The sequence below is a fragment of the Lepidochelys kempii genome, chromosome 7, assembly GCF_965140265.1.
Source record: "Lepidochelys kempii isolate rLepKem1 chromosome 7, rLepKem1.hap2, whole genome shotgun sequence".
NCBI classification, from domain to species: Eukaryota; Metazoa; Chordata; order Testudines; family Cheloniidae; genus Lepidochelys; species Lepidochelys kempii.
Genome location: NC_133262.1, coordinates 114,448,450 through 114,474,655, shown reverse-complemented (window position 1 = coordinate 114,474,655; position 26,206 = coordinate 114,448,450). Strand labels below are relative to the sequence as shown.

At 39.7% G+C, this 26,206-nt stretch overlaps 1 protein-coding gene across 7 annotated transcripts in view; it reads left to right on the top strand.

Moving 5' to 3' along the window:
* The window catches only part of NHLRC2 (NHL repeat containing 2), an 89,050-nt gene that overhangs the window by 7,917 nt on the left and 54,927 nt on the right, over positions 1 to 26,206 (top strand). For all 7 annotated transcript variants that reach the window (XM_073354320.1, XM_073354322.1, XM_073354318.1 and 4 more), the window contains exons 3-5: positions 14,100 to 14,555; positions 17,017 to 17,138; positions 19,176 to 19,305. In XM_073354320.1, the coding sequence (XP_073210421.1) occupies positions 14,100 to 14,555; positions 17,017 to 17,138; positions 19,176 to 19,305 (708 nt within the window). The remainder of the gene's footprint in view (positions 1 to 14,099; positions 14,556 to 17,016; positions 17,139 to 19,175; positions 19,306 to 26,206) is intronic.

The following is a 26,206-nucleotide window of genomic DNA, read 5'->3' as shown; positions in this document are numbered from 1 at the left end:
CTCCCATGCACCTCTCTTATTAGTTATCTTGTTGATATTTAACTTTATTGCATTGTTCACTTCGGTTAGAGTACTAAAACTTAGCTAGTCTTGCATAAAGTACTGTTGTTTATATGCTGTAATAAATACCCATAGCTCTTTTCAGAAGACTTAAAAAGAGAAGTTCCCTGCCCTGAAGAATTTATGGCTTATTTCAGAGAAATACAATACTTGGTACAATGGTAGAGATGCAAGAAGCTGTGGAGAAGTTGCCAGTGAGGAAATACTGTAACTGCAATTTGTGAGAGAAGCTAACTTTAGGTGGGACGGGGAAGTGATTGACACGCAGAAAATGGGCTGTTCTGGAGTGGCAGGAAAGGTTTAAGCAAAAAGTGCTGTGTAAGGTGGCACTGGTATTTCTGTGAATAGTATATCTTTTCTTCTTCTGCTTCTAGCCTTAGTCTTATCTATATGGCATTGACTCTTCGAGTTCCACTCCATTCCAGTCTGTCTTGAAGCAGTTCCTTGGAAACTCTGCAGCTAATCAAATAATTTTGAATGAAATCCATCCATCTAGTTTTTGTCTTAAACTCTTCTGTTACCCTCCACTCCTAAGTTGAACACCCTGTTTCCTATGTATTCTTCCGATCTTCTTTTCACATGCCTAAAACATCTAAGCTTTTCTGTAACTGATACCACCTTCACACTTGCCCTAATTCAATCATTCTGAATATGATCCATCCTTGTAACTCCAAGCATCCATCTGTATTTCCACTGTATTCAAGCTCTGCTCCTGTCTCTTCCTCAGTGCATTCAGAGCCATTCAAAAGTGCAGGCTTAATTAGAAGCATAGAATATCAGGGTTGGAAGGGACCTCAGGAGGTCATCTAGTCCAACCCCCTGCTCAAAGCAGGTCCAATCCCCAATTAAATCATCCCAGCCATGGCTTTGTCAAGCCTGACCTTAAAAACTTCTAAGGAAGGAGATTCTACCACCTCCCTAGGTAACGCATTCCAGTGTTTCACCACCCTCCTAGTGAAAAAGTTTTTCCTAATATCCAACCTAAACCTCCCCCACTGCAACTTGAGACCATTACTCCTTGTCCTGTCCTCTTCTACCACTGAGAATAGTCTAAAACCATCCTCTTTGGAACCACCTCTCAGGTAGTTGAAAACAGCTCAAATCCCCCCTCATTCTTCTCTTCTGCGGACTAAACAATCCCAGTTCCGTCAGCCTCTCCTCATAAGTCATGTGTTCCAGACCCCTAATCATTTTTGTTGCCCTTCGCTGGACTCTCTCCAATTTATCCACATCCTTCTTGTAGTGTGGGGCCCAAAACTGGACACAGTACTCCAGATGAGGCCTCACCAATGCCGAATAGAGGGGGACGATCACGTCCCTCGATCTGCTTGCTATGCCCCTACTTATACATCCCAAAATGCCATTGGCCTTCTTGGCAACAAGGGCACGCTGCTGACTCATATCCAGCTTCTCGTCCACTGTCACCCCTAGGTCCTTTTCCGCAGAACTGCTGCCTAGCCATTCGGTCCCTAGTCTGTAACTGTGTATTGGGTTCTTCCGTCCTAAGTGCAGGACCCTGCACTTATCCTTATTGAACCTCATCAGATTTCTTTTGGCCCAATCCTCCAATTTGTCTAGGTCCCTCTGTATCCTATCCCTGCCCTCCAGCGTATCTACCACTCCTCCTAGTTTAGTATCATCCGCAAATTTGCTGAGAGTGCAATCCACACCATCCTCCAGATCATTTATGAAGATATTGAACAAAACCGGCCCCAGGACCGACCCCTGGGGCACTCCACTTGACACCAGCAGCCAACTAGACATGGAGCCATTGATCACTACCCGTTGAGCCCGACGATCTAGCCAACTTTCTACCCACCTTATAGTGCATTCATCCAGCCCATACTTCTTTAACTTGCTGATAAGAATTAGCGTCTTGTAGACCTGACTTTTCAATTGACAGGCATTCTTTATTGCAGATCACTTCTCTCCATTTAGTCCACGTCTTTCCTATTCTGATTATTATAAGTTCGTTGTTGAGTTCACCATTATCCTGTACTCTTGAAGCTAGGTGCTTGTACTGCTGTACCTTTGTTAGAGCCTGACCTCCCCAGACTTAGTCTCATTGTCTTCTTGCAAGGTATCATGGGATCTACAGACCATATATTCTCTTTTATTTATGCTGATTTTCGTGCCGTGTGTGCCCTTGGTTTTCTTTCAGTCTCCCACTTCCTCTTTGCTCTCCTCCATGAGCACTACATCATCTGCAAAAAGCATGCACCAAGGTGCCGCTCTCTGAATGTTTTCTGTAAGTGCATCAGGCATCAATGTGAATAAAAAAGGGCTTAAGTTCCGAGCCTTGATGTTCTCTGACTCTTATTAGAAACTGTTTACTTTGTCTTCTCACTGTGGTAGCAGCACCCCCAGACATGTTCTGGAAGAGTCTGATGCATCCTTCATGTATCTATTTCATTCTAATGCGTCACTGGGATGACTTCTCTCAGAACGTGGTCCTAAGCCTTATCAAGTTCAGTGAATGCCGTGTGCAGCGTTTTCTCTTCTCTCCATATTTTTCCACAAGCAGTCTTATTGCAAAGATAGCATCTAGTGTTGACTGTACTGACATGAGTCAAATCTGATTGTCCTGACCTCTACTGCTCTTTGAAGTCTATTATCAATAACTTTCTCCCAGATCTTCATCATGTGGCTCGTGAATTTAATGCGCAGTAGTTACCACATTCTTGTGTGTAGCCTTTTCTCTTAAATATTGGTGGTAATTTTTTTTTTTTCTTCAGGCATCTTCTCAGTCCTCATGAGGCTATGAAACAGTTATGTCAATATGTTCAGACCTACTTGCCCCAAGCACTTGTGTACTTCTGGTGGTATGCTATTGGGACTGAGAGCTCTGATGTTCCTTATTGCTCAATGCCTCTGCAACTCGAATGACTGGTGCCACCAGATCCTGTCTTGGTTTTATCATTTGGCATGCTTCTCTTAGATTCTCTTCATTCATAATCGGTTCAAAGTTAGTTCTCCACTGTTCCTTAGTCTGTTTCGCATTGATCAGCATATTGCCACTTTGATCTCACTGATGTCTTCAGTTCTCTTATCACAGGTCTTTGCCACTCTGTGTATTTTTCTAAACCCTCCTTCATTTCAAGATGGCTATGTACGCCTTCCATGGCTTTAGGCTTAGTGGCTACCACCTCTTTCTTTGTTGTCTTTTTGGGTATTTTACACTGCTGAAAATCCTCCTGTTGGAGCCTCATTTGTCAAAGTTTAAAACACTTTTTATTTTCTTTCACAGCTTCTTGAACTTCTCATTCCACCACCAGATCTCACTGGGGGAAAAAGGCTTTTGCTTTTGTTTCACAAATAGGCTCTTTGCATGTTCTTAAATTTTGCCTACAATATGATTCCACCATTGATTCTGTTTATTAAAATTATTATTATATTAAATGTTTGAAATTCATGGCTTTATATTAGCATACTAGGGTCCTTAGCACTCGGCTGAATGCCAAGTTGGGGAATTTTTCTGTTCTGTTTTCTTCTGATTATAATAACTTACTTAACTTTCCTAGCACTGTGCCTATTATGGTGAATGTAGGTGCTACTACAATATAAACAATAATAGAGTAATCAAGGTGAGAGATTTCTTAAGTTAGAGAACGAGGGTTTTAGTAGTGGTGACAGTGAAGGAAGGTGTGTGTGTGTGTTGATATTAAACAGGAAATTGACTCAAGACTTAGTGATCATTTGAATAAGGAGAAAAGGACCAAGAGAAACATCAGAGTTTGTGAACCTGGGGAGATGAAGAATAAGGCTGGAGAAAGAAGGAAAATAAATTGGAATACTAACCTATTTTATGTAAAATATTCATCTAACATAAAAAATGCAGTAAAAAGTGTGAAGCAAGCTTGGTTTTAAAATAGAAATTTTTTAACAGACATTTTGTTTTTCAAATCTATATGCTTCAGGCTTTAAAAGCATATATAACTTAAAGTTCAGGAGGTTTTAAACTCCATTTGTGTCCCTACAGCCAGCCAGCCACCTGCCCACTCTCAACTGCTGCCCTCTTAGCTCTTAAAGGGTGGGTACAACTCCTTTCATGCTTTACCTTCTGGTGGAAAACCTGAGTCAGGAGTTGGATATGATCTCAGTTTTAGCTTTCTCTTCTAGTAAATAAAACTTTAACGATGCACACCTGCAACTGTAGCTCTGTTGAACTTAGAAAGCAGATGTGTGCTTCAAGAAGAAGAAGAAGAAGAAAAAGTTTTAAAAGGCCTTCTTTGGCCATACTGTTCTCCTTTCAGTAACCTTTCACCAGAAACCTGGGATATTTTTTAAGTTAAACTGTTTCAGTATGTTTCCTAAAATAATCTAAAGATTGACTGCAAGCTAAACAAATTGTTGAATGCAATGATTGGGCCTTCGGGGATTAAGGAATTGGGAAATGAGTCTGAAATAGGAGTTCAGGAAGAGCTCTAGACAGCTTCAAAAAGTCAGAGTTGGACACAAAATGATTTTTAAAAACAATGAAAAGATTTGATGTAGATGGTACAGTGTGTTTCTACTTCTTCTCTCCTAAACTTTTTTAAAACATTCCCCCTGAAAAGATATGTCCAGTAAAATGGAGATAATATTTTAAGAATGTTAAGATATGATTGATTAATGTTAAGATACGATTATTAATGTAGTGCCTCGATGGGCTGATGTTCAGTGTATAAGAAAAACCTTAGAAATGTAGATATAATACCCTATGTGCGTAAGAGTCCAAAACCACTTTGCAAACTATACACATACAGCATCACTGAAATGATGGAGGATGTCAGCCTGGTGGACAACTTGTTTCACAATGGAAGGGGTAGGGGAAGTTTTGGCCATACACCACGGGAAACTTCTGTTCTGACCAAAAGAGATTTGGGATCTTTTAATGTCTACCCCAGCATTTCTGCTCTGCATAGGTATGGGAATGGTACTTCTTCTTCCCACCAGCCAGAGGCTGGGAGGGGTGCTCGACCCCTGCTGTGCCCCAGGTGCAGCACCCACTTCACCCTTTCCCCCAAGGCCACATCCCCACCCTGCCTCTTCTCACCCTGTTCCATCTCCTCTCCCAAGGCACCCGCCTTTGCTCCTCTCCCTCCCCTCCAGCGCCTCCTGCATGCCACAAAACAGCCAATCGTGCCACAAAACAGCCAATTTTGATTTACCTGAGTGCTTTGCCCTGCTATAGGGTTCCACCACTGCTTGTGACAAAAAATAGCTTCGGGTAGGCAGCTCACAGGGAGATGGTGGCTTAATGCCTAGAAGTTTCCCTGCTGAAGAGGTTTGCAGAAGACAGGCTGGGAGGGGGGGGTTCAAACTGTGGGCCATTTTAAGCGGCCTGCGAGCTCCCGCTGGGGAGCAGAGTCTGGGGCTTTCCCAGCAGGGCGCAGGGTCAGGGGCCGCACCACGGCTCCCGGAAGCCGCAGCATAGCCCCGCTCCAATGGCCCCCTCTATCGCTTCAGTGGGAACTGCAGAGGCAGTGCCTGTGAATGGAGCGGCGCGCAGAGCTTTCTGGTTACGCTGCCGCATAGGAGCCGGAGAAGGGACATGCCGCTGCTTCCGGGAGCCGCTTGAAGTAAGTGCCGCTGGGAGCCTGCACCCCTGAGCCTCTCCCCACACCTCCGCTCCCTCCCCCAGCCTGACCCCCTCCTGCCCTCCAAACCTCTCGATCCCAGCTTGGAACACCCTCTTACACCCCAAACTCCTCGTTCCCAGCTCCACCCCAGCCCAGAACCCCCTCCTGCACCCTGAACTCCTAATTTCTGGCCCCACCCCAGAGCCCGCACCCCCAACCACAGCCCTCACTACCACCACCCCCCTCATCCCAACCCCAAATTTGTGAGCATTCATGGCCCGCCGTACAATTTCTATTCCCAGATGTGGCCCTCGGGCCATAAAGTTTGCCCACCCCTGAGATTGGCAGACCAGAAGTGAGAAACTTGCTCTATGAAGGGGGGCAGTGATGACTAGGGATAATGGGTTAGGGGAAGGAGAGCTGTTTCCAGAGAAGGGATGGAAAAGGTGACAGAACAGTGAGGGTGGCAGGTTGGTGCAGGTTGGTGGTGAGAGTGAGAAGAAACAGGAGCTGAATTTACTTGTCTCCCATTCCTTACTTTGTAAGAGTGAAAATACTTGGTGTTTCTGTGGCTTAATGTATGATTTGGATATTTGAAGGCACACTGCCTTTTCCCTTCTGCTTTACTACTACTGGAAACAAGCATTAATGGCCACATAAACATGCATGGGAGTATCTTTTTTCAAATTATTGTACTGTACACTAACTTCAGAGTATTTTTTGACATTCTAACGTTTATTTTATGATCGCATGGTGCAAGTACCATCTTAGCATACAACAGTATGATACCAGAATGATGGAACTTTAGCAATATGCTGCTGTGACATTAGATGCCTGAACACAAGAAGCTGTTGTTTTAGGATGATCAGAAACATCAAATCTATCTACGTGCACATACACACTTTTATTATATGGATCTTCAATGGGTTTGTCTCAAAATAAAGCTCACTTTTTCCATTGGACTAAATGCCACACGAGGTCTTTATCGGATGGGTTTTTGCTCGTATCTGTAGCAGCACTATTTCTGTTTTCAGAGTGGCATTCAGTCCGTTATTTTAAACCCTGGGGCATATTCAGTTCATGTTATCAGTAGACCAGAAATTGCCTGTTGGATTTCTATAAGAAATACTTTTTAATATTCATAAACAGTTTGGCAGAGGCCCAAATTTGTGCTTTTGTATAATCCTTGAAACTAAGGTTTTAATCTGGGGTGTATGGCAACACATTCATCAGTTCATACAATAGTGTGCACAATTTAGATTAAATTGGCTTTTAAAAAGAAAAAACCCAAATCTCCTATGGGCTCACATATTGTAGGATATATTTAAATCCGATGCAGATTAAAAATTATTGAAATAACTAACTTTCTTAGATTCCTACCACAAAACCATTTATGTTATTTAAAATTATATGAAGGCAGGAACTGTGTAGCAAAAATAACAACTTTAGCTTGGCAGCCATCTTTACAGAGCAAATCCAGTGAGCAGTAACAGTAAAAAATGCATTGTAGCAGAAACTTACTTTTTCTGGAACAGGAGACAGAAAACCATATTGTATTTGTGTATGCTGAGTTCCTTTTTTGTAGCAAGAAGGGAAGGGATTGCCTTTTTTATCTCATAGTACATCAAAAAGGGGGAACAGTTAATTTCTCTCATTATTTATGTGGCACCATAATTGTACATGACACTGTAGAGTGGATGGAATGTGCTCAATAGCTAACAGAATCATGCTTCAAAGATAGAGACATTACAAAATAATACAGAACATACAAAACAAAGAGTGGAGCTTTAATGCTTTGCATGCTAAATGGGTCCTTAGAATCTTTGAATTAGGAACTGGAGCGAACTGGATGTACATTAACCATAATTCCAGATGTTTTGAATGCTGGGAAGAAAACATGGTGTTACTATTTACTTTTGGGGGAATTCTGTGCCACTGTGCAATGCAGAATTTTGCAGAAATTAATGTTGTGCACACAGAATTTCCTTTCCCCCCCACAGAAATGGGCCGCAGAGATGTTGGCTGCCACTAGGGGATGCTGGACCTGGCAAACCCCAGCTCATAAATAAAAGACAAGGCGGGGGGGAGTGGGCGGGAACGGGAGGTTTTCCAGCAGTTGCTGTTTCCAGCATGTCCTGAAGGAGGGTGACCGCGACGTGCAGGAAACTCCAAGCAAGCCCAGGACCCAGCATCAGGCTGTTTCTTCCTCTGGATCCCTGGGTTCTAGGAGATAGGATCTGTGAGTGTCTTGGCTGGGGCAGCCCACAGCTGGGCTCTGAAGCATAGAGGATATGAGTCTCTGGGCTGGGGAGGGGGACCCTGCAGCTGGCCTCTGGTGGGTAGGGGTAGGTGGTGAGAGTGTGTGTGAGCTGGGGGGGGGGGGCGGGAGGGCTGCAGTTCACTTCTGGGGGAAGAATGTGTGGGCTGGGGGGGGGGCTGCAATTGGGCTCTGCGGAGGGGGGCTGCAGCTGGGCTCTGGAGGGGGAGAGGGAGGGAAGGAGAATGTCTGGGCCGGAGGGGAAAAGTGAGGAAGAGAATGATTTTGAGAGAAAAGAGTAACTTCCTTTAGACCAGTGGTTCTCAAACTTTTGTACTGGTGACCCCTTTCACACAGAAAGCTTCTGAGTGCAGACCCTCCCCCCTCTTATAAATTAAAAACATTTTTATATTTAATATATTTAACACCATTATAAATGCAGGAGGCAAAGCGTGGTTTGGGATGGAGGCTGACAGCTCGCAACCGCCCATGTAATAACCTCACGACCCCATGAGAAGTCCCGAACCCCAGTTTGAGACGTACTGGACCAAATTCACTGTTGGTATAACTGCACTGACTTAATTGAACTTGCTCCCATTTATGCCTGTAGTGAATTTGTTCATTGGATGGAAGGTGGTGGCAAGACATCGAAGAAGAGTGATCAGAGAGGGCAAATGGAGATGTAGAACTGGACATAGATCACAGGTGGATAAATATTTGAGAATAATTATTGTAGAGGTGGATAGCTGAATCAATAAGAGCTGATCAAATGAGTTTAGGATATAAGTGTAGAGGTAGAAAAGACAAGGACCTAGGATGGAATACTGTAGAATTCAGCTCCAGGGCTTTGGAGCTGTGCTCCGGCTCCACTCCAGCTCCAGGCAAAAACCTGCAGCTCCACTGGTCTGGAGCTGCTCCGCACTCCAACTCTGGGCTCCGCTCCAAAGCCGTGGTAGAATTCCAGCTAAGACACCTGGTAGTAATACTCTTTCACTACTGATGCTCAATTGTAATTAATTTTGGTTTCTGTTGAAATGAAGGCGCTATTCTGTTGAGAGTATTATTAATGGAAACTCTATAGATTTGTTGTAGACATTACAATGTTTGAGTGAGAATTTATTGTCGAACATTATTTTTTAACCACAACCTAAAATACAAAACAATTCAAAGCTCTTTTATTCTACTACGTGAGGACTCTGAAGTGTGTTGCAGAAATCAAATTGAAAGGAAAATCTGATAGTTGCCACTGTCTTTAAAAACTTGTTTTTTAGGTTTTAGTTTATTAATACAAGACATGTTGTGTATTTACAGTTTCATTTATGATGATATTCTGTCAACACTGTATAACAGAAGGGAAAGGAAACATTCTTCTGAGAAGTTCTATGTGAGGTGCTGAAAGGTTGACGTAACTTGTGTAAAGATTTTAAAAAATCAGTCTGTCAGTATAAAGTATAAACTAAGCTTGTTTTTTCACAAAGAAAGATTGATTTAATCCTTGGCATACGTATTTCAGTGCCTTGGACCTACACTGCTGTATACAGAAAGTCAGTTTTCAAATGTTATCTGAAAGTTTCATTGCTTAGTGGTTTTAAACACTTCCATGTTTTTCCACATCTTAAAATTATTATATTAATTTGTGATTATTCAAACAGTTTTTTAAAAAAACTGACAACGAAACAAGCATTCACCTTTGCAGAAATTACTTTAATACAGTACAGAGCTGTACTTTGATTTAATGCCTAGTTTATCTGTATTATTTTCCTGTTTGTTTCATTTGTTTCATATTACATAACATACTGTGCAAATTATACACAGGCTAATTGTAAAGATTTCCTAAGCATACACTGTATTAAAAATGGGCTGGAAGAATAGATCAGACACACAGTTATCTATGAATATTTGAAGACTATGTTCAGTAGTCAGAGAGAGTTCAGTGTGGTACAAAAAGGGTTAAAATGGAGTAAGTGGTTGAAATCACAAAAAGGAAAACGAGGCTGAAAAAACTCCTAATGGTAAGATCTGCTGTACTGTAGACTAGTCACCTGTGAGGACTGTGGAAAACCCTATTATATGAGACATTTAAAGTAAGACTGGACAACGTACTAGAAAACATATTAAGAATGGCCATACTGGATCAGACCAGTGGTCTGTCCAGCCCAGTATCGTGTCTTCTGACAGTGACCAATGCCAGATGCTTCAGAGGGAATGAACAGAACAGGGCACTTATCGAGTGATCCATCCATCCCCTGCTGAAGGAAACTATCCTGCAATGGCAAGTAGAAGGAGTAGGGCTCTGATTCTGAAATCAGATCTGTGCAGTTAGACACTTACCCAATGGAGTTTCCCATGGGTCTATATCAGTGCTGCAGCTGGGAGCACGTCTCCCAACTCAGGTAGACAGACACGTGCTAGCTCTGCACTGGCTAGCACACTAAAAATAACTGTGTGGATGTTGTGGCAGGGCAGTGGCTTGGGTTAGCCACCCTAGTTCAACCCCTGGCAGTCAGGTGGGCTTGGACTGAGGCTGCTAGCCCAAGCCACTGCCCACCACAACATCCACGCTTACTTTTAGTGTGGTAGTTGAGCAAAGCTAGCACAAGAGTTTGTCTACCCAGGCAGGGAGGGATGCTCCCAGCTGCAGCATTGACATACCTACTGACTTCAGTATTCTCGGACTAAAAACTTAAAAATGTGTTTCAGTGGAGTCCAATAAATTCCTTCCTCCCACCTACCCAGAAACATGGACTTTACAAAATATTCCTCCCTGCCAACTCTTTCGTTATTTACTATCACTCCACCTGATTTACCACCACTGTATAATACAATTATAGTTTAAGAAGCAAAGTGACATCTATATTCAGGTAGTATACACATTTCTATTCAAAGGAATCGGTTTTGTTTCTTTAACACTTTCCCTTTTACCTGTTAGACTGAAATTTTGGCAGGTGTTCAGTGTGCAAGAACTTCTTAAAATCTGAGTCAAACGTTTCAACCATTTTCCAGAATGAAAAATATTTTCCCATTATTTAAAAAAAAAAAACACATGCAAGCTAGAAACTTGAAATCTTGGCAGGGAGTTGGTGTCTTGGTCGCTAGGATGTGCCTTTGCGTGGACTGGTGATTTGTCAATGGTATAAGAGTTTAAAAACATGTTTGTGTGTTTTGTGCATGCACGAGCATGCTTGATTGATTGTTACACAATATATTCACAAGGAGAGAGAGAGGAGATGCGGGAGGGGCAATAGCCTATCCGCTTCTATTCACCCGACCCCACCCCACCCATGGCTCCCACCCAAGCACTACAGGAAGTCTTCATACTGTCGACCTATAGTACCAGTTTGACAAATTTACTCAGGTCCTTCAGATTAAGTCCTATCTGGTGAACCACAGAGAATTCACCTGAGAAGCAAACTGCTTCATAATCAAAGTTGGTAGCTCTGCTCTTGAAGTAATTTCATTTGCCATTCCCCCTCTCCCTGCTCCTGTTTATAATGGCTAGGAGTATGGATGAGCCTTGAAACTGAAGGCTCAGCACAGAGACACTCAATCCTGAGTGCTACTCTCTCCTAAAGGAATAATACAAATTGGAAGTGGGGTGCTTGGAATCTCTGGTGTCATAAACTTTTTCTGTATGCATGATCAAAAGAAAAGTTGACATCAGATGAAGAAAAGAATACAAAAAATGGTCAATTATCTTGAATTTGGCCCTTCGTGCTCCACTCTGGCAAGGAATGGATGGATGGGGAGGGTACTATGCGCAGCCTGCAATGGAGCAGGGAGTGGACTCTAGAACGGACAGTGGGGACTGGTCAGTGCCCTGGGGCATGGGGTTCCCCGATCCTCCACTGCAAAACAGCACACCCAAAGCCCTCCCCCGGCAACCAAGTTGGAGAGGATAGTTCGATGCATGCTGGCGGGGGGTTCCCAATACTCCCCAGTGCAAAATAGCATGCACATACCCCTCTGCCTGCAAGCCAGACGATGAGAAAGGGAGGAGGAAACCTTCCGGCTGAGCCTCTGCTGCTCTCCCAACCCCAACTTTTTCCCCCTCCCCTCAAAAATCTCTCTTCCAAACCCTAACTCCAAACTCTCCCTACACATGCTCTCCATGCAGGCTCTATCAGGCAGGGCAAGTGGATGGGGTTGTGTGCCCTGGAGCTGTGCTGAAAGGCCAGGGTTGGGAAGGGAGTGGAAAGATACAGTTTGGGAGGGACAATGCCCCTACACGCCCCCCCAGTCTCCACTCCCTGGATGTGACATCACAACATGACAAACATTGCTCTTATGTGGTAGCTATGTTCCTGTTACCAAGTGGACAATTCACAGTAGGGAAAGTCTTCTCAACGGAAATATTGCTCATAAGCGGCGGTTGCTCTTACAAGGTGTTGCTGCAAACAAGGGTCTATTGTACTTGGATACCAAGGTTGAGAGATTCCAGATATTATTTATGGTTCCAGAACACTTACACTATTCAGAAGCATGAGTGATCTTGGAAAAGTACTGGCTATATTATGCTTTGCCAGGGTTTTCCATTGTATTAAGAATTCTGATTTCTTATCAAGTAGTAGCTTTATACAACTGCCTAGTTGATGTAATTTTGCTCCATTCAAGAAAAGGAATGGGAGACTAAATGGGATCATAGCTGTGAGCAGCGCAATCTGGGAAACAGACAGATTCCAGAACTTGTCTGAACCACAATCCCAGACTATCTGATCTGTTCCACTCAGATCTGTAAGGTTAGGAAGAACAGAGTTCATGAATTACTTATGTATAACATAAAAATATAGTTATGGCTAATAGCACTCTAGAACTTTACTAAGAAAGATTAGGAAATATCATTATGTCACATGCACAGTTAAATTCCTTTAATATAACAGCATAATCTCTCACCAAAACACAATATAAAACCTTAAATAGGATGTACCACTCCAAATAGTACTGTGCTTTCACCTCTGTTCTAACTACAAACAACGTGGGACTGTGTGTGCCTTTTATGTAATATATATAGTTGTGTCCTGAAATTTAAAAGTATGCAGAAATGATATAGGTAAAGGTATACAATGAACCTTGGACACTAATATCGATTAATCCTTCTGAGACAGTTCTGGTTTCTCCTTGCCAAAATATGGTAAATAGAAAATTAAATAGTCTCGGCTTTGTTCCTTGGAAGATTACTAAAAGGTGAAGTGAAGCTTCTTTCTCTTACTTTCTGGCAGGAGAGCAGCAGCGTCCATAAGTGCCAAGTGTAATAGAATTAAATAAACTTAACCTTTATCATGAAAAGAAAATTAACTAGAAATGAAAAACTTGCTTTGAATTTTATGAAAGCAGAGAAAAAGTAGTCAAGGAACTTGAGGAAGGTGACTAGCTGATTGTTTCCATCTTATTTATGGATGACCTAGGGTGGCTGCTGGTGTACATTACTTGAATTATAATAATACTTTTCACTTATATAGCACCTTTTCTCTTAGGATATCAAGGCTGTTATCCCCTCTGTTTCTTATGGGGAAAATCAGAGGCAGTTTGGGTTCTTTAGCTGATTTCTAAGACTCTGTAATAGTCCTCCCTAAAATGAAGTACATGAAAAGTTTCATATCTGGCTTGTCATAAGCACTATTTATTATACTGATGTGTTTCTAATGTTTGTTGAAACACTGAATGTTACAGTATCTCAATCTCCAACTATTTCATGGTAACTTTGAAAGAATTATTTATATCCTACTTACTAGTTCCAGATTTCTGTGGTAAGTTTGATTACCAGTTTTAGAATGTAGTTTTCCATTACTGTATTTTTCTAAAGCAGAAAAGCTGTGCAGTAGAATTAAAAGTAATATGTTGATGAAATGAACACTTGAGAAAATTTTAAATTTCAGTGGAACCATTAGCATCTCCATATTATTACTTGTGAAGGGGACCAACCAAATAAAAAAAAATTTTTTGATGCACTAAATCTTAACCAGCTTGGGAAGTAATAGCATCTAAACTGTACTGAAATCTTACTTGTAAACCATAGTATTTAGTATTAATGGATAGATTGTGCAGCCATTACTGTATTGAGCTGTGATCTTTATTTTATTTAACTTATATCACACCTCTTTCACTTTGTAATGAAGTCAGTCATGTTGTGATTTAGGACTGTACTTCGTTTTTAATCTCTTATTCAAACTCTTATTCAGATGCAGGCATGTTTCAGTGCAAGACTCTTTTATTTTTGCTTTCAGATGGTCTTCTTGTTGTTGGTGTCCATTCAGCGAAGTTCCCAAACGAAAAGGTTCTCAATAACATTAAAAGTGCTGTTCTTAGATATAACATTACCCACCCTGTGGTAAATGATGCTGATGCAACACTTTGGCATGAGCTGGAAGTGTCTTGCTGGCCAACTCTGGTCATTCTTGGGCCTCGTGGAAATATGCTGTTTTCTCTTGTTGGAGAGGGACACAAAGATAAATTATTTTTATTTACTTCTATTGCTCTGAAGTTCTACAAAGAGAAAGGACAAATCACAGATAACAAAATTGGAATAAAATTGTACAGAGACTCTCTGCCTTCTTCTCCCTTGCTGTTTCCTGGCAAAGTGACTGTAGACAATTCAGGAAATAGACTCGTGATAGCAGATACCGGACATCACAGGATTTTGGTTGTCAGGAAAAATGGGCAAATCCTACACACCATTGGAGGTAAGATTTACATTAATTTCTCAGAATCATGTTATTTTAGAGCATAGCCTTTTCAGAGAAGTTCTGCATTCTTTGTGTTCAGCGCTCAGCATATTGTAGACATTTGAAAATAATTACTGATTTTTTTTCAACTATTTTGTTTAAGCATTTTGCTTACAACTCCCTTTTAAATATTTTTTTTGGATAGTAAAATAACTTTAAGAACAAATCTGTGTGAGAGACTCTATGAATACACTTGTTTAAGGTGCCTCATGTTTCTAATTGTTAGAGTAATTTTGACATTTTTATATTAATTTCAACATGCAGTACAGATAGCAGAGTATAGAATCTGCCCAGACAATTACTAGTTATAGATCGCTTTGTGTACATGGTGCTGTACATCTAAATAGCAGGTACTCTGTCGCTCCTTCCCTGACACCGCAAAGACAGAATCCACTGCAAGGGAGTGGGTGAGCCAGGGAGATGAGGCGAGACACAAACACCTCCCTCAGTCCACTGAAAATGCAATACTGATGAACCCTTTCTTATTAGTGGAATCCTGAGGCCTGCTGCTAACTCGGGATTCCCTAGGAGCATTGCTCTTTAACAATCTCATGTAGTGTCTGCAACAAATTAATTGAAGTCTTGAACTGTTGTATAGAAACCTAAAAGTCTAGAAATTGACTAGAAATAATTGTCAAACTGCCTAGTCCTTTTTTCCTAACAAAGCAAGAATGCAAAAGTAACATACTGCATAGTGAGAAGTAAACTACATATTTAAATTTAGTTACTAAGATAGCCTGGGTAGCAAAGGTAATTTTTAATGTCTCTTTAAAAGTGTTCAGCTTTCTCTTTTGTTCACCACACAGACCTAATCGTTCTTCTGCACCTCTTATATGCATTTTTTGTTATAATCTTACATAAAAAAAGTGAACAGTGATTGCATCTTATAGGTTCTTTTGGTCATATCTATATTAAACGTATACCTGTTATAACACCTCAATTACAAGCCGTCCTACTGACAACCACTATTGACAAATTTTTTTATGGGTCTGATGCAAAACCATTAAAGTCAAAGGAAAGTTTCCCATTGACATCAGTGAGTTTTTCACCAGGCCCTCTGTGTATATATGGGTTATTTCAATTCATCTGCCATTGAATAACACCTGCTTCGTTGTAGGATGTTGCAGTTACTAAAACAGTGCCAGCAATACTACAGTTTTTAAAACAGGAACCTTATTAGTTGAATGACAGCAGATTAAGTAGGCAGAACATAATTATCCAAGTAAAAAATCTGATCAGGACACCAGCATTAGCACCTTCCACAACAGCAGAGGTTTTATGTGAATTCTTATGACCAGTAAGATGGCGTTTCTAACAGCAAGGTGTTCCTTAATATGATGTTGGGTTAGCCATTCAATAGTGATTCAAAGGAAAGAGTACTATCTATTTTAATTAATAAGACCACTTATCCCATCCTGTGCAGTCTCTGAGAGGTCTTGCATCCAAGTACTTTTTGAGCTTGATTCTGCATAAATAATTAAATTTGGCATTGTCACATCCTGTATTTGCTATCTGTAAACCCTAAACTGTCATCTTACAATTTATATGTAAAAGTTAATAGTAATTTGTTTATTTTAGTGACTCAGTAAAAGAGTTGTGGGCAGAAAACAATGTAGCAAAGATTATAATTCAGTAATAAGTGTTGGTATCCACTAAGGTTAAAATAACTGAATTTGCGTCATAGATCGTGATGCAAACTTAATAAAGTCTAAATGTCTTCCTGTGACAGCTGCCGCTAATTCATTTTACAGTATATTCTGTCTCTCATTGTAAGATATGATACTTACGTTTACAGTTTTTTATGTAGATCATGATGCTCTTCTCTCTCCTTATCGTGCTGTCTAGAAGGCTAACTAGATGCATTCTTCATGCTGCCCTTTACATGCAGTTCAATACCTCTTTGTTGCTAGTAATTACTGATCAAGAACTATTTTTGCTAGCTGAAAATTACCTTGATTTGCAGCTTATCCAGAACACTAAATAATTGAAGTAAATAAAAATAATGAAGTTAAAATGTTTGTAGCTAATTTGCTTTGATGTAGCCAGGATTAAAATACTGAGAGATGGCTTTTCTGAAATTGTGTCTGTCTTAGTCTAAGAAAAGAGAAGCAATTTAGAATCCCAATAAAAAACTTTTATTGTGAATGTTGCTTGAGCGGAGAACCCATGTATGCCTAGAACTTGAGGAGAAAAATGTCAGAATATTGAATTGTATCATTGCTGTTGCACAGCAAGGTGATTCTAAAAATGAAACTATACAGAAGAGATCTAAAAAATAACTGAACTGTATGCAGAGCTGCAAAAGCACCTTGTGGAAAATGCTTAAATCTGTAAAATAATTGTACATGTGATTGCTTACTGTTTTCCTTTTTGTGCAGTGTGAAATTTTATTCTCTTGATTGGGTTGTTTCATGTTTAGGACCAAACAGTGGGAGAAAAGATGGAAGATTTTCAGAGGCAGCATTCAACTCACCGCAAGGGGTGGCTATAAAGAATAACATTATTTTTGTAGCTGATACAGAAAACCATCTGATTAGAAAGGTAAAATTTTCATTTAAAAGCAAGTTAAAGGATAACAGTGCAAATTCTATTCCCAGTTGCACAGATGAAAATTGACATCAAAGAAATTATTCACAAATTATGCTGTGTAACTGAGAGTAGAATTTGGCCCAGTATTTATCAATAACTAAACCAATACTTTCTGCCCAATTTGTTTTTAGAGGAATCATGTCCACTTTTGCTATATTTAAATACTTGAAAACTATTAATAACAGCAATTTAATACTTTCCTAATGGAAAATGTTCAATAATAATTGAAATATTGTGTGCCATGACTTTTTTCCAGTAAAATGATGCATACCTGATTGTCCTGACAAACCCCTGATTTGCCTATTATTTTGCTATGAGAAATATCTACTGTTAGTAATGAATATGGAAATTGTTTTCCCTTCATTTCAAGTTACAAACCTAACATCATACTTTTATGTACAGTACAAGTATTGTGGCGCTGTGGTAGAGTAGGACTCATAGTTTTTGTAGAGCTATGCAGTAGATAACAAGCCACAAGTAGTCATTTATATTCTTATAAATTTAGGATTCTCACTATGTGAATTTATAGACTCGATTCCTCCCTGGTTATTAAATGAAAGGCTATGCTGTGGTAAATGTGGTACTCCTTAAATTTGTGATTTGGATCTTGGATGTGGCCTGTGATTGATTCAGAAGACCAAGGAGTTGCAGTTCATGGGAGCAAAAAGATGACATCTTACTGATGAAAGCATTTTCTACATATCATAGAAACTTATTTCTTTAGCACATAGTTATTCCTAGATGATTAACCATTGCCCTTTTTCTGAAGGGGTACTTCGATAGCACAATCTTTAAAGAACTGAGGTAATCTAAAAGCTATTTTTGTGTGTTTCAGTTGTTTTTGATGCTAGCAAAAGACAAATTTAAATGTAAAAGTGGAATTATTGGTACAGATGTGGTGTAATATTGCATATAAGCAGGCTCCTCTTTATTCCTTTTTTACATAATCGTCAGGAGTAATTAATGACAAATTGGAGGAAGACTCAATCAGAAAATCCTTTGTGAAAATTGAAAATGAATGCAGGAGGAGAGCGGGGGATTGGGAAGGCAGAAATGAAACAGAACATTCTTTTTCACTGAAATAGGCATAAATTAAGCTTTGTCTACATTAGCATTTGTGGAGGAGTGGAGAGCTCCTACACAGGAGATCTTATAGCTGTGCAGCTGGAGTGGTACAGCTGTGCTGCTGTAAGATCTGTAGTGTAGACATAGCCTGAGTTGCACATCTTACTAATTAAGTAAATTCTAGAGTATCATTTGCCGTGTGCACATTATGATACATGGTATGTTTTTGTGTGTATATAATTTTTTTAAAACACATTGTTTTATTTTAAAATAAAATTCTAACATAGGTGTCCATTGTCCGTGCACTTTTGTAGAGAAGACCTGATATATTTCTTTAGTTGCTTTGACTTAATCATGACAGAAAGGTCATTTACCATTTTGGTGCAGATGGAAAATAAAATGAGGCTTTTCAATAAGTCTGCTAATTTTAGCAAAGTTGTTAATTGTCTTGTAAAATACGTGACACTCAAATTGGCAATCAGTTTCTGTCTGTAGGCAACTTGTTACATAGCAGACTTTCTGTTTTAGGGTAAGTCTACACAGGAGCTAGAGCTGTAATTCCTAGCTTGTGTAGACATATCCACTCTAGCCCTGATCAAACTAGCTTGTTAAAAACTAGAAGTGAAGCTTCCATGGCATGAGCAGTGCATTGGGCAAACCACCCGTGAGAATGGTCCTGTCTGACACCATAGGCACATACTTGGAGTGGCTTGCCCGTTCCATCGCTCACAAAACCACAGCTATATTTCTATTTTTAGTGTGCTCGCTCGATGAGAGCTAGCATGGGTGTGTTTACCCAACTGGGAAATTACATCTCCTGCTCCAGTGTAGACGTACCCTTAGACATTTAGGTCAGTTAGCTAAGGAAAAAGTCAATATCACCGCCTATAAAATCATTGTATGTATTACTTTTTTCCCTCTTAGATTGATCTTGAATTAGAGATGGTGAACACTGTAGCAGGCATTGGAATACAAGGCACGGACAAGGAGGGTGGAGCAAAAGGAGAGGAGCAGCCCATCAGCTCACCATGGGATGTGATCTTTGGAAGTTCAGGTACTGTATCAATTGAGCTTGAAATTTTGCACATTTAAATAAGCATTTTGGCATATTTAAATCGGCTTGCCAAATATATATATTTTTACTAATTGTCTAATTCTTAGATGTAAAATCAGTTTGTTTTCATAATCTGGCCTAATGAGCTATGGCTTTCATGCACACAGATACCACAGTTTTCCACAGGTATCAAATCCAGGATTGTTAGCATAAAAATGAAGGCTCTGCTACCTGAGGAGAATTTTGTGAATTGTAGTAGGCTGAATAATCCCTGGGATCAGACACTAGAGGGAGTCATGATCACTTGCACTAGCTCCGGAGTAGGCAACCTATGGCACACTTGCCAAAGGCGGCACGCGAGCTGATTTTCAGTGGCACTCACACTGCCTGGCTCCTGGTCCGGGGGTCTCTGCATTTTAATTTAATTTTAAATGAAGCTTCTTAAACATTTTAAAAACCTTATTTACTTTACATACAACAATAGTTTAGTTATGTATTATGGACTTATAGAAAGAGACCTTCTAAAAATGTTAAAATGTATTACTGCACTAGCCCATTGTATTGCACAAGAATCATTCAGACAGCAACTGTAATTTAATAGGCTCTTTTAAAATGTGTGTATACATTAGAAAGCTAATGCACCACCTTCCTACAATAGGCCATCAAAGATCTCTAACCATTTGTAAACATTAGGATTTAGGAAATGGAAATGACACTAATTTGGGATTTGCTGTGTTCATTCCTGGATCCGTGACAAAAAGCATTGCTAGATGGAAGGACCGTTGTTGACTACAATCTGGGCTAAAAATGAAAGCTCTACACAACTGGTAAGACAAAAAATATCTCAGCTTCCCACGGATATATAACTTTCTTTCCCAGTACAGTTGATACACATTTGAGCTTGACATCACATAACTGTGGTTTATTATTTTACTTTTTCACTCAATGTCTATTCCAACATGATTTAGCAGCTGCTATTTCAAGATCCATAACTACTAGAAACCAATATTTCATATCACCTTAAAGTTTAGAACCTCAGCATTCAGTTGGTATAAAAAGTTGACTTTGACCTCCAGCATTTCTTCTAAATAAGCCTCTAAAATAATGTCAGAAGTTGAAGGTGTAGGCAAAAAAGAGTGTGATATGAATGGTATGAGTTGAGTCTGATATCTCTAATTAGAAGTACTTTGGTGAGCCCAGTACAAATCCTTCCAGGACAGTAAAGTTTTCTAAGCACTAATCTTGGGTCAGATATCAGAGAAAAACAGTCTGAGTGTGAATTTAAAGAATTTAAATCTGTGTAATGGAGAGTGGTACCACCCGTGGCCTTGGTTATTGGGAAGTGTGACAGGTAACTGCACCCATATGTATTATTAGCATTTTTAGCTTGTCCTGTATTAGTGCTACATGATCTTTCTTATATGTGTGGTTTCTGTCCAAAGAGTTTTCTCCATATAGTTAGGGTTCATCAATAACCTGCCTACAAAAGGCCCAGTCACTAATGTGAAGTGAATGCCTTGCCTTGTGCAGTGTGGTGTAGCTAGAGGCTGAGCCTTCTGAACTTTATCCTGACTGGTTATGCCATTCTCCTTTATTTCTGGAACCTCATGTAATGAGTAGCCAATTGCCTTGGTTATATGAATATGGTCTTTTGTGGGACCCTTTGGGACCATGCGACACCCTGAACTTGGATAAACAGATACGCACAGCTTTGAACTGTGCAGTGTGTAACTTAAGCTGCTTAGTGGAGTAGTCTGAAGTATCCAATAGGCAAGTGTATATTTTGCTTATAATTTATTTCATGGTGCTGGCCTCTATTTCTATCAGGTGCCAAAAAAATCTGTTTGTTTTTTAAAGATAGCATTGATTGTTAAATGAGGCATTAACTGATGGGCTCTTTGTGAGAGACAAGAATAGAAATTGTGGATAACAGCCTAGGCATCTGACACATTAAAAATATGGTGCCTGGTTTTCCACTGCCTTTCTCCTTCTGATTTGATAGCGTTTTACTTTCACATTTCACAAATATAAATGACTGCACATAATGAAAGGCAGCAGAGAATCAGGTCTACAATGGTATTTAGCTTCATGACATATTGATTCTTGATACAGTTGCCAGATTTTTATATATGCCAGTTTTTGTAAATGCTCTTACCTCAGAACTTGTGAGGATTTTTCATACTGAATTGGGTCCTAGCAATCAATTGTCCATTTATGTGCGTGTCTACTAGACTTAGATCAATACTCTCTTTTTTATTTGTTTACCTTTTTAAAAAATGTTTAGTGCTTCTCTAGGGCCAACTAGACAGCCCTGGAGACTGAAATCTTCTAGCTAGCTACAGAACAGACACAGCAGGGACATCAGTAGGGCCTGCTTTCCTGACATTCTGCCTCAACCTTGACCTCAAGGTCCATCTCTGTTGGTGAATGAGTAGTTCTTTTTAGGCCCATCTGGTCTTTTGGTGTCTCTGTTGAAGCCACTGAGTACCAATTCTGATGTTTTTAGATACGTATTCTCATTGTGCTTAATGGAGGCTATTGAACAGCCTTTCAACTCCTAATAATTTTTATCCATCACCAGCCTGGGCCAGATTTGTACCAAGATCCAAAGACTATGATCTGCATTCCATTTCCAGTCCCCCTTAATCAGTGCCATTTGTATGACTTCAGTTCTTACTGACTGATACCCAACAATTTAGAGTTGGCAGGATATTTTGATAATTTAGAGCAGGGGTCAGCAACCTTTCAGAAGTGGTGTGCCGAGTCTTCATTTATTCACTCTAACTTAAGGTTTTGCATGCCAGTAATACAGTAACAATAGTTGAGTTATATATTATAGACTTATAGAAAGAGACCTTCTAAAAACATTAACATGTATTACCTGCATGTGAAACCTTAAATTAGAGTGAAAAAATGAAGTTTCTTAAACCTTTTAAAAACCTTATTTACTTTACATACAACAATAGTTTAGTTATATATTATAGAGAGAGACCTTCTAAAAATGTTAAAATGTATTACTGGCACGTGAAACCTTAAGTTAGAGTGAATAAATGAAGACTTGGAACACCACTTCTGAAAGGTTGCCGACCCCTGGTTTAGTGCGATCCTTGCCCTTGCTTTTCCTTGCTGAGTTTTCCAATATCTTGCACGTATTTGGATAGTTAAGCTGCACACGGGCTTCTGAGTGAACAGTTGTTAACAGGTTCTGAGAGAGACAGAGGACAGATTTCATGTGTGAAAATAGCTGTTCACACAGGTATGTGGATCCAAATGCTGAAAGCATTGCAAATGCAGTTTTCTTCAAACAGTTAAATTTCACTGGCAGGGGTGTCCAGCAGGTCAGAATAGAGGCCCCATGATCTCTCTCGGTAGCTTTAAGTGCACTCTGCAGATCTCCAAACTTCGTTGCCCACAATTCTGAGCTTTTTAACTGAATGAGCTGCATTTTGAAGTCTTCAACACTCATTCACTGAAATACAGACAAATCCAAGTCGCTTTCATTGAACTTTTCAGGTTTAATTAGAAAAGAAAGCATTGGGCCAAATTGCTGGAAATCTTGAAATCTGTCAGAAAATTCTGATTCCAGTTCTTGCATGTACATTCCAATCTCATCAACACTGACAGTGCAAGGTGTCGATAGCTCTTTTATGTGTTGGAAGTAGCAGAAAGTCGAAGTTCGAATATCCCGAGAAAAAACTGGGAGTTTTAAACAAATGCCTTCCAGGTTTCATAGAGATCCGGAACCATTTTCCCTGCACCCTGGAGACTGAGGTTGAGTTCGTTTAGGTGAGTGATTATGTCAGTTAGAAACATGAGCTTACACAGCCATTTGTCATCATCCAGTTCGGGGTAGTTTTGTCCTTTTTCCAACAAAAAAGCCTTGATTGCATCAAAACAGTTTACAAAGTGCACCAAAACCTTGCCACAACTTAGCCACCAAATGTTGCTGTGAAGTGAAATTAATGGACATCTAACTTTGCTTTCTTAGGAGCTGACATTTTGTCAAATGTACCCCTCAACTTATAGTGGGGGGAAAAATTGCGACAGACAGCATGCACAACGTCAAATGCAGTGTGCAGTTCCACATGACGTGATAGTGATGTAAGCAGCAAATCAGGACTTTAAAATATCCCAGTAGAGTGGCGCTGGAACAATTTTTAAGATGGGGGTGCTGAGCTGTGCCCCCTCTTCCCCTGTCTGCACCCCTCACTGCCCCAGACTGGGGGCAGTGAGCCACAGCTGGGGGCGGCTGCAGAGCCGCAGGCCAGCATCCGGGACCCAGGCAGTGAGAGTGCCACTCAGAATCATCTTGCATGTCGCCTTTGGCACGTGTGCCATAGGTTGCTGACCCCTGATTTAGAGTATATTTTTATGTTTAGATGCTAGGTTGCATTACAGTCCTATCACTTATAGTAATGTATCTATGTAAAGGACATTCAGATTTATCTTATATAGTGTTCAGAAAATATTAAAAAGTAATGCTATATAAAATACAATTTTGTAGGAAGTGTTCAATATCCTGGCTCAAGAAAGTAAAGGTTCCATTTCCAGGCAGAGATTCAGCTGTCCTGTTGATTTTCAGTGTGCTGTGTTCAGATAAGTAGAACTGATATTCATAGTGCATTGGGGATTGATGTTTTAATGTCTGTGTTGTGGATTTGGATGGATGAAATAAAGGACTGGATTTTCAAAAGTCACTTCTGTGCTTGTCCAAATGCCAACAGGATTCTACAGTCTCTAATTTGCATATGCAGCAAGTGTCTCCGGGCAAGCTGGGGGTTACACATGAGCAAATCAAGGTTGATGATACACGAATTGTTTCATTTGACTTGTGTTACTAACTGGCATAGTGTATGGAATGGAGAATACCTATAGCACACATTTTCACTTTCCTGCATGCTCGCTCCTCTCTTAGTAGGATGTACATAACTTAACTATGCCCCAGATGTACCAGGAGATTTTTTTTTCAGAGCATATATGTATACAGATTTCATAGGGTTTTAAACAGGAGACAGTTGTGATTCTCCTTTTCTATGCCAAAGGCCATGATATTCAGGGTATGGAAGGCAGGCAAAAAGGGTCTTAAATGCTTAAGCTCTGTATATATTATACTTAGACACTTACAATATAAAACAACTTGTGCTGACCTTTTTCAAAGTCTCAAAGAAAAAGGTTACATCTTAAAAGTGACTCACCTTTTCCATATCAGTCTGTTGTCTTAAGAGATTAATCCTTCTCTATAAAGTAATTTATAGCACGTATTAGTATTTTAAAAGACTTCTATACTAAGTTTTTTTTAATTGCCTGTGTGTTTCACTGGAGAACAGAAACAATTTCAAATCTTTTGTATTGGTTTAAAAAACATATTGTTTGTATTGGTATATCACTGGTGCTCTTACAACATTAGATCAATTAGTGGTCAGTTCTATTTCAAAATGTTCATCTTCAAAGGTATGAAGTATATGGTTGTGTTAGTTATAACATTTCATAGTGTTTGGATTCCAGGTGATGGGCTTTGGATCAGGCCCTTACTGTGGAATTGTGGCTTGATAATTCAGGAAAGGTGTCTTATATCAAATATATGGCTCATAGATTTTTGCCTTAGGTTTTTGAGTAAAGCGTTTCACAAAATTTGTTCTGAAATTTGTTTAAATTCCATGTGCTTGCTGTTATTTTGCAATATATCAAGAAGCAGACTTCTAAATTCTAGTGTGAAAAGCTGTATAGTAGATGGTCTGGTCATCCTAGAAAACACTGCAGAATTTTTATTTAGAGGGACAAACCATTCAAACAATCAGACAATCAAAATGGATTGAAATGGATACACTAATGGGTATTATTCTAGGATCATCGATACGGTCTGTGTGTAAAGATCAGTACTTGATGGATTTATGCAGGGCCTGGAAGGAAGGTGCATTGTACAAAAATGGTCATGGAAAAGGAAAATACTTGGAGCACATTTCATGAAGGATCTCAGTGTCCTGTTTATCAGGCCTCACAACATCCCTATGAGGTTAGTTAGCTTTTTGTATACCCATTTTACAGTTGGCAAAAACTGAGGCAAAGAGTTTAAGTGACTGCTGAGCCACCATAAGAAAACTGAAACAAATATATCTTTTTAAGGTAGGGAATTTATGAAGACAAGGCAAATGATTAAATTAATTGTTGATAAAATCCTGTTTTTTATCTCTGATTTCATTGCTGTGCCCATTGAAATGTTGTCTTAGTCTGCTTTATAATTCTTGAGTGAACCCCATGGATTAAATCCTGGCCCCATTGAAGTCAATGACAAAACTCCCATTGACTTAAATGGAATAGGATTTCTCCCCATTTTTTCATATGGAGGGGTATGCCTTTAAAAATGTATTATTAATTTTGAAGCTCTCTTCTATTTTTATTCAGTGGCTGTTGAAAGCAAGTGATACTTAAATGCACAGTTGATCTAAGTGCGAAATGTTCTTGATAGCTGCATTCTTACTGGAAGGAACAGAACTGTGACCCATGCTTAGTGACATAGCTGTGCGTTTTAGATTCCAAAATCCAGTCTTGAACTACATGATTTGCATCTATTTATAGAAACGCCGAGTATTGACCACACTTCAGTAAACTACCTACCTGGAAGTTTGTACTTTCTTCAAACCGCTGTAAGTTTTATGTGGATCAAATTTAAATGAAACTGCAGTATTTTATTAAAGAAGTACAAATTCTATAACCTTTAAAAGGCAAAGGAATGTAAGATTTTTCCATGTTTCTGTTAACGGCTTATTTACAAAAATTGCATACTATAATTTTTCTGAATTATTCCTGATGATTCACCCATAATTCCACAAGTTGATAACAACTGAATACCATTTAACAGGTGCTCTTTGATTTCTCAGACCATTAAGGCACAGAAAAAGCT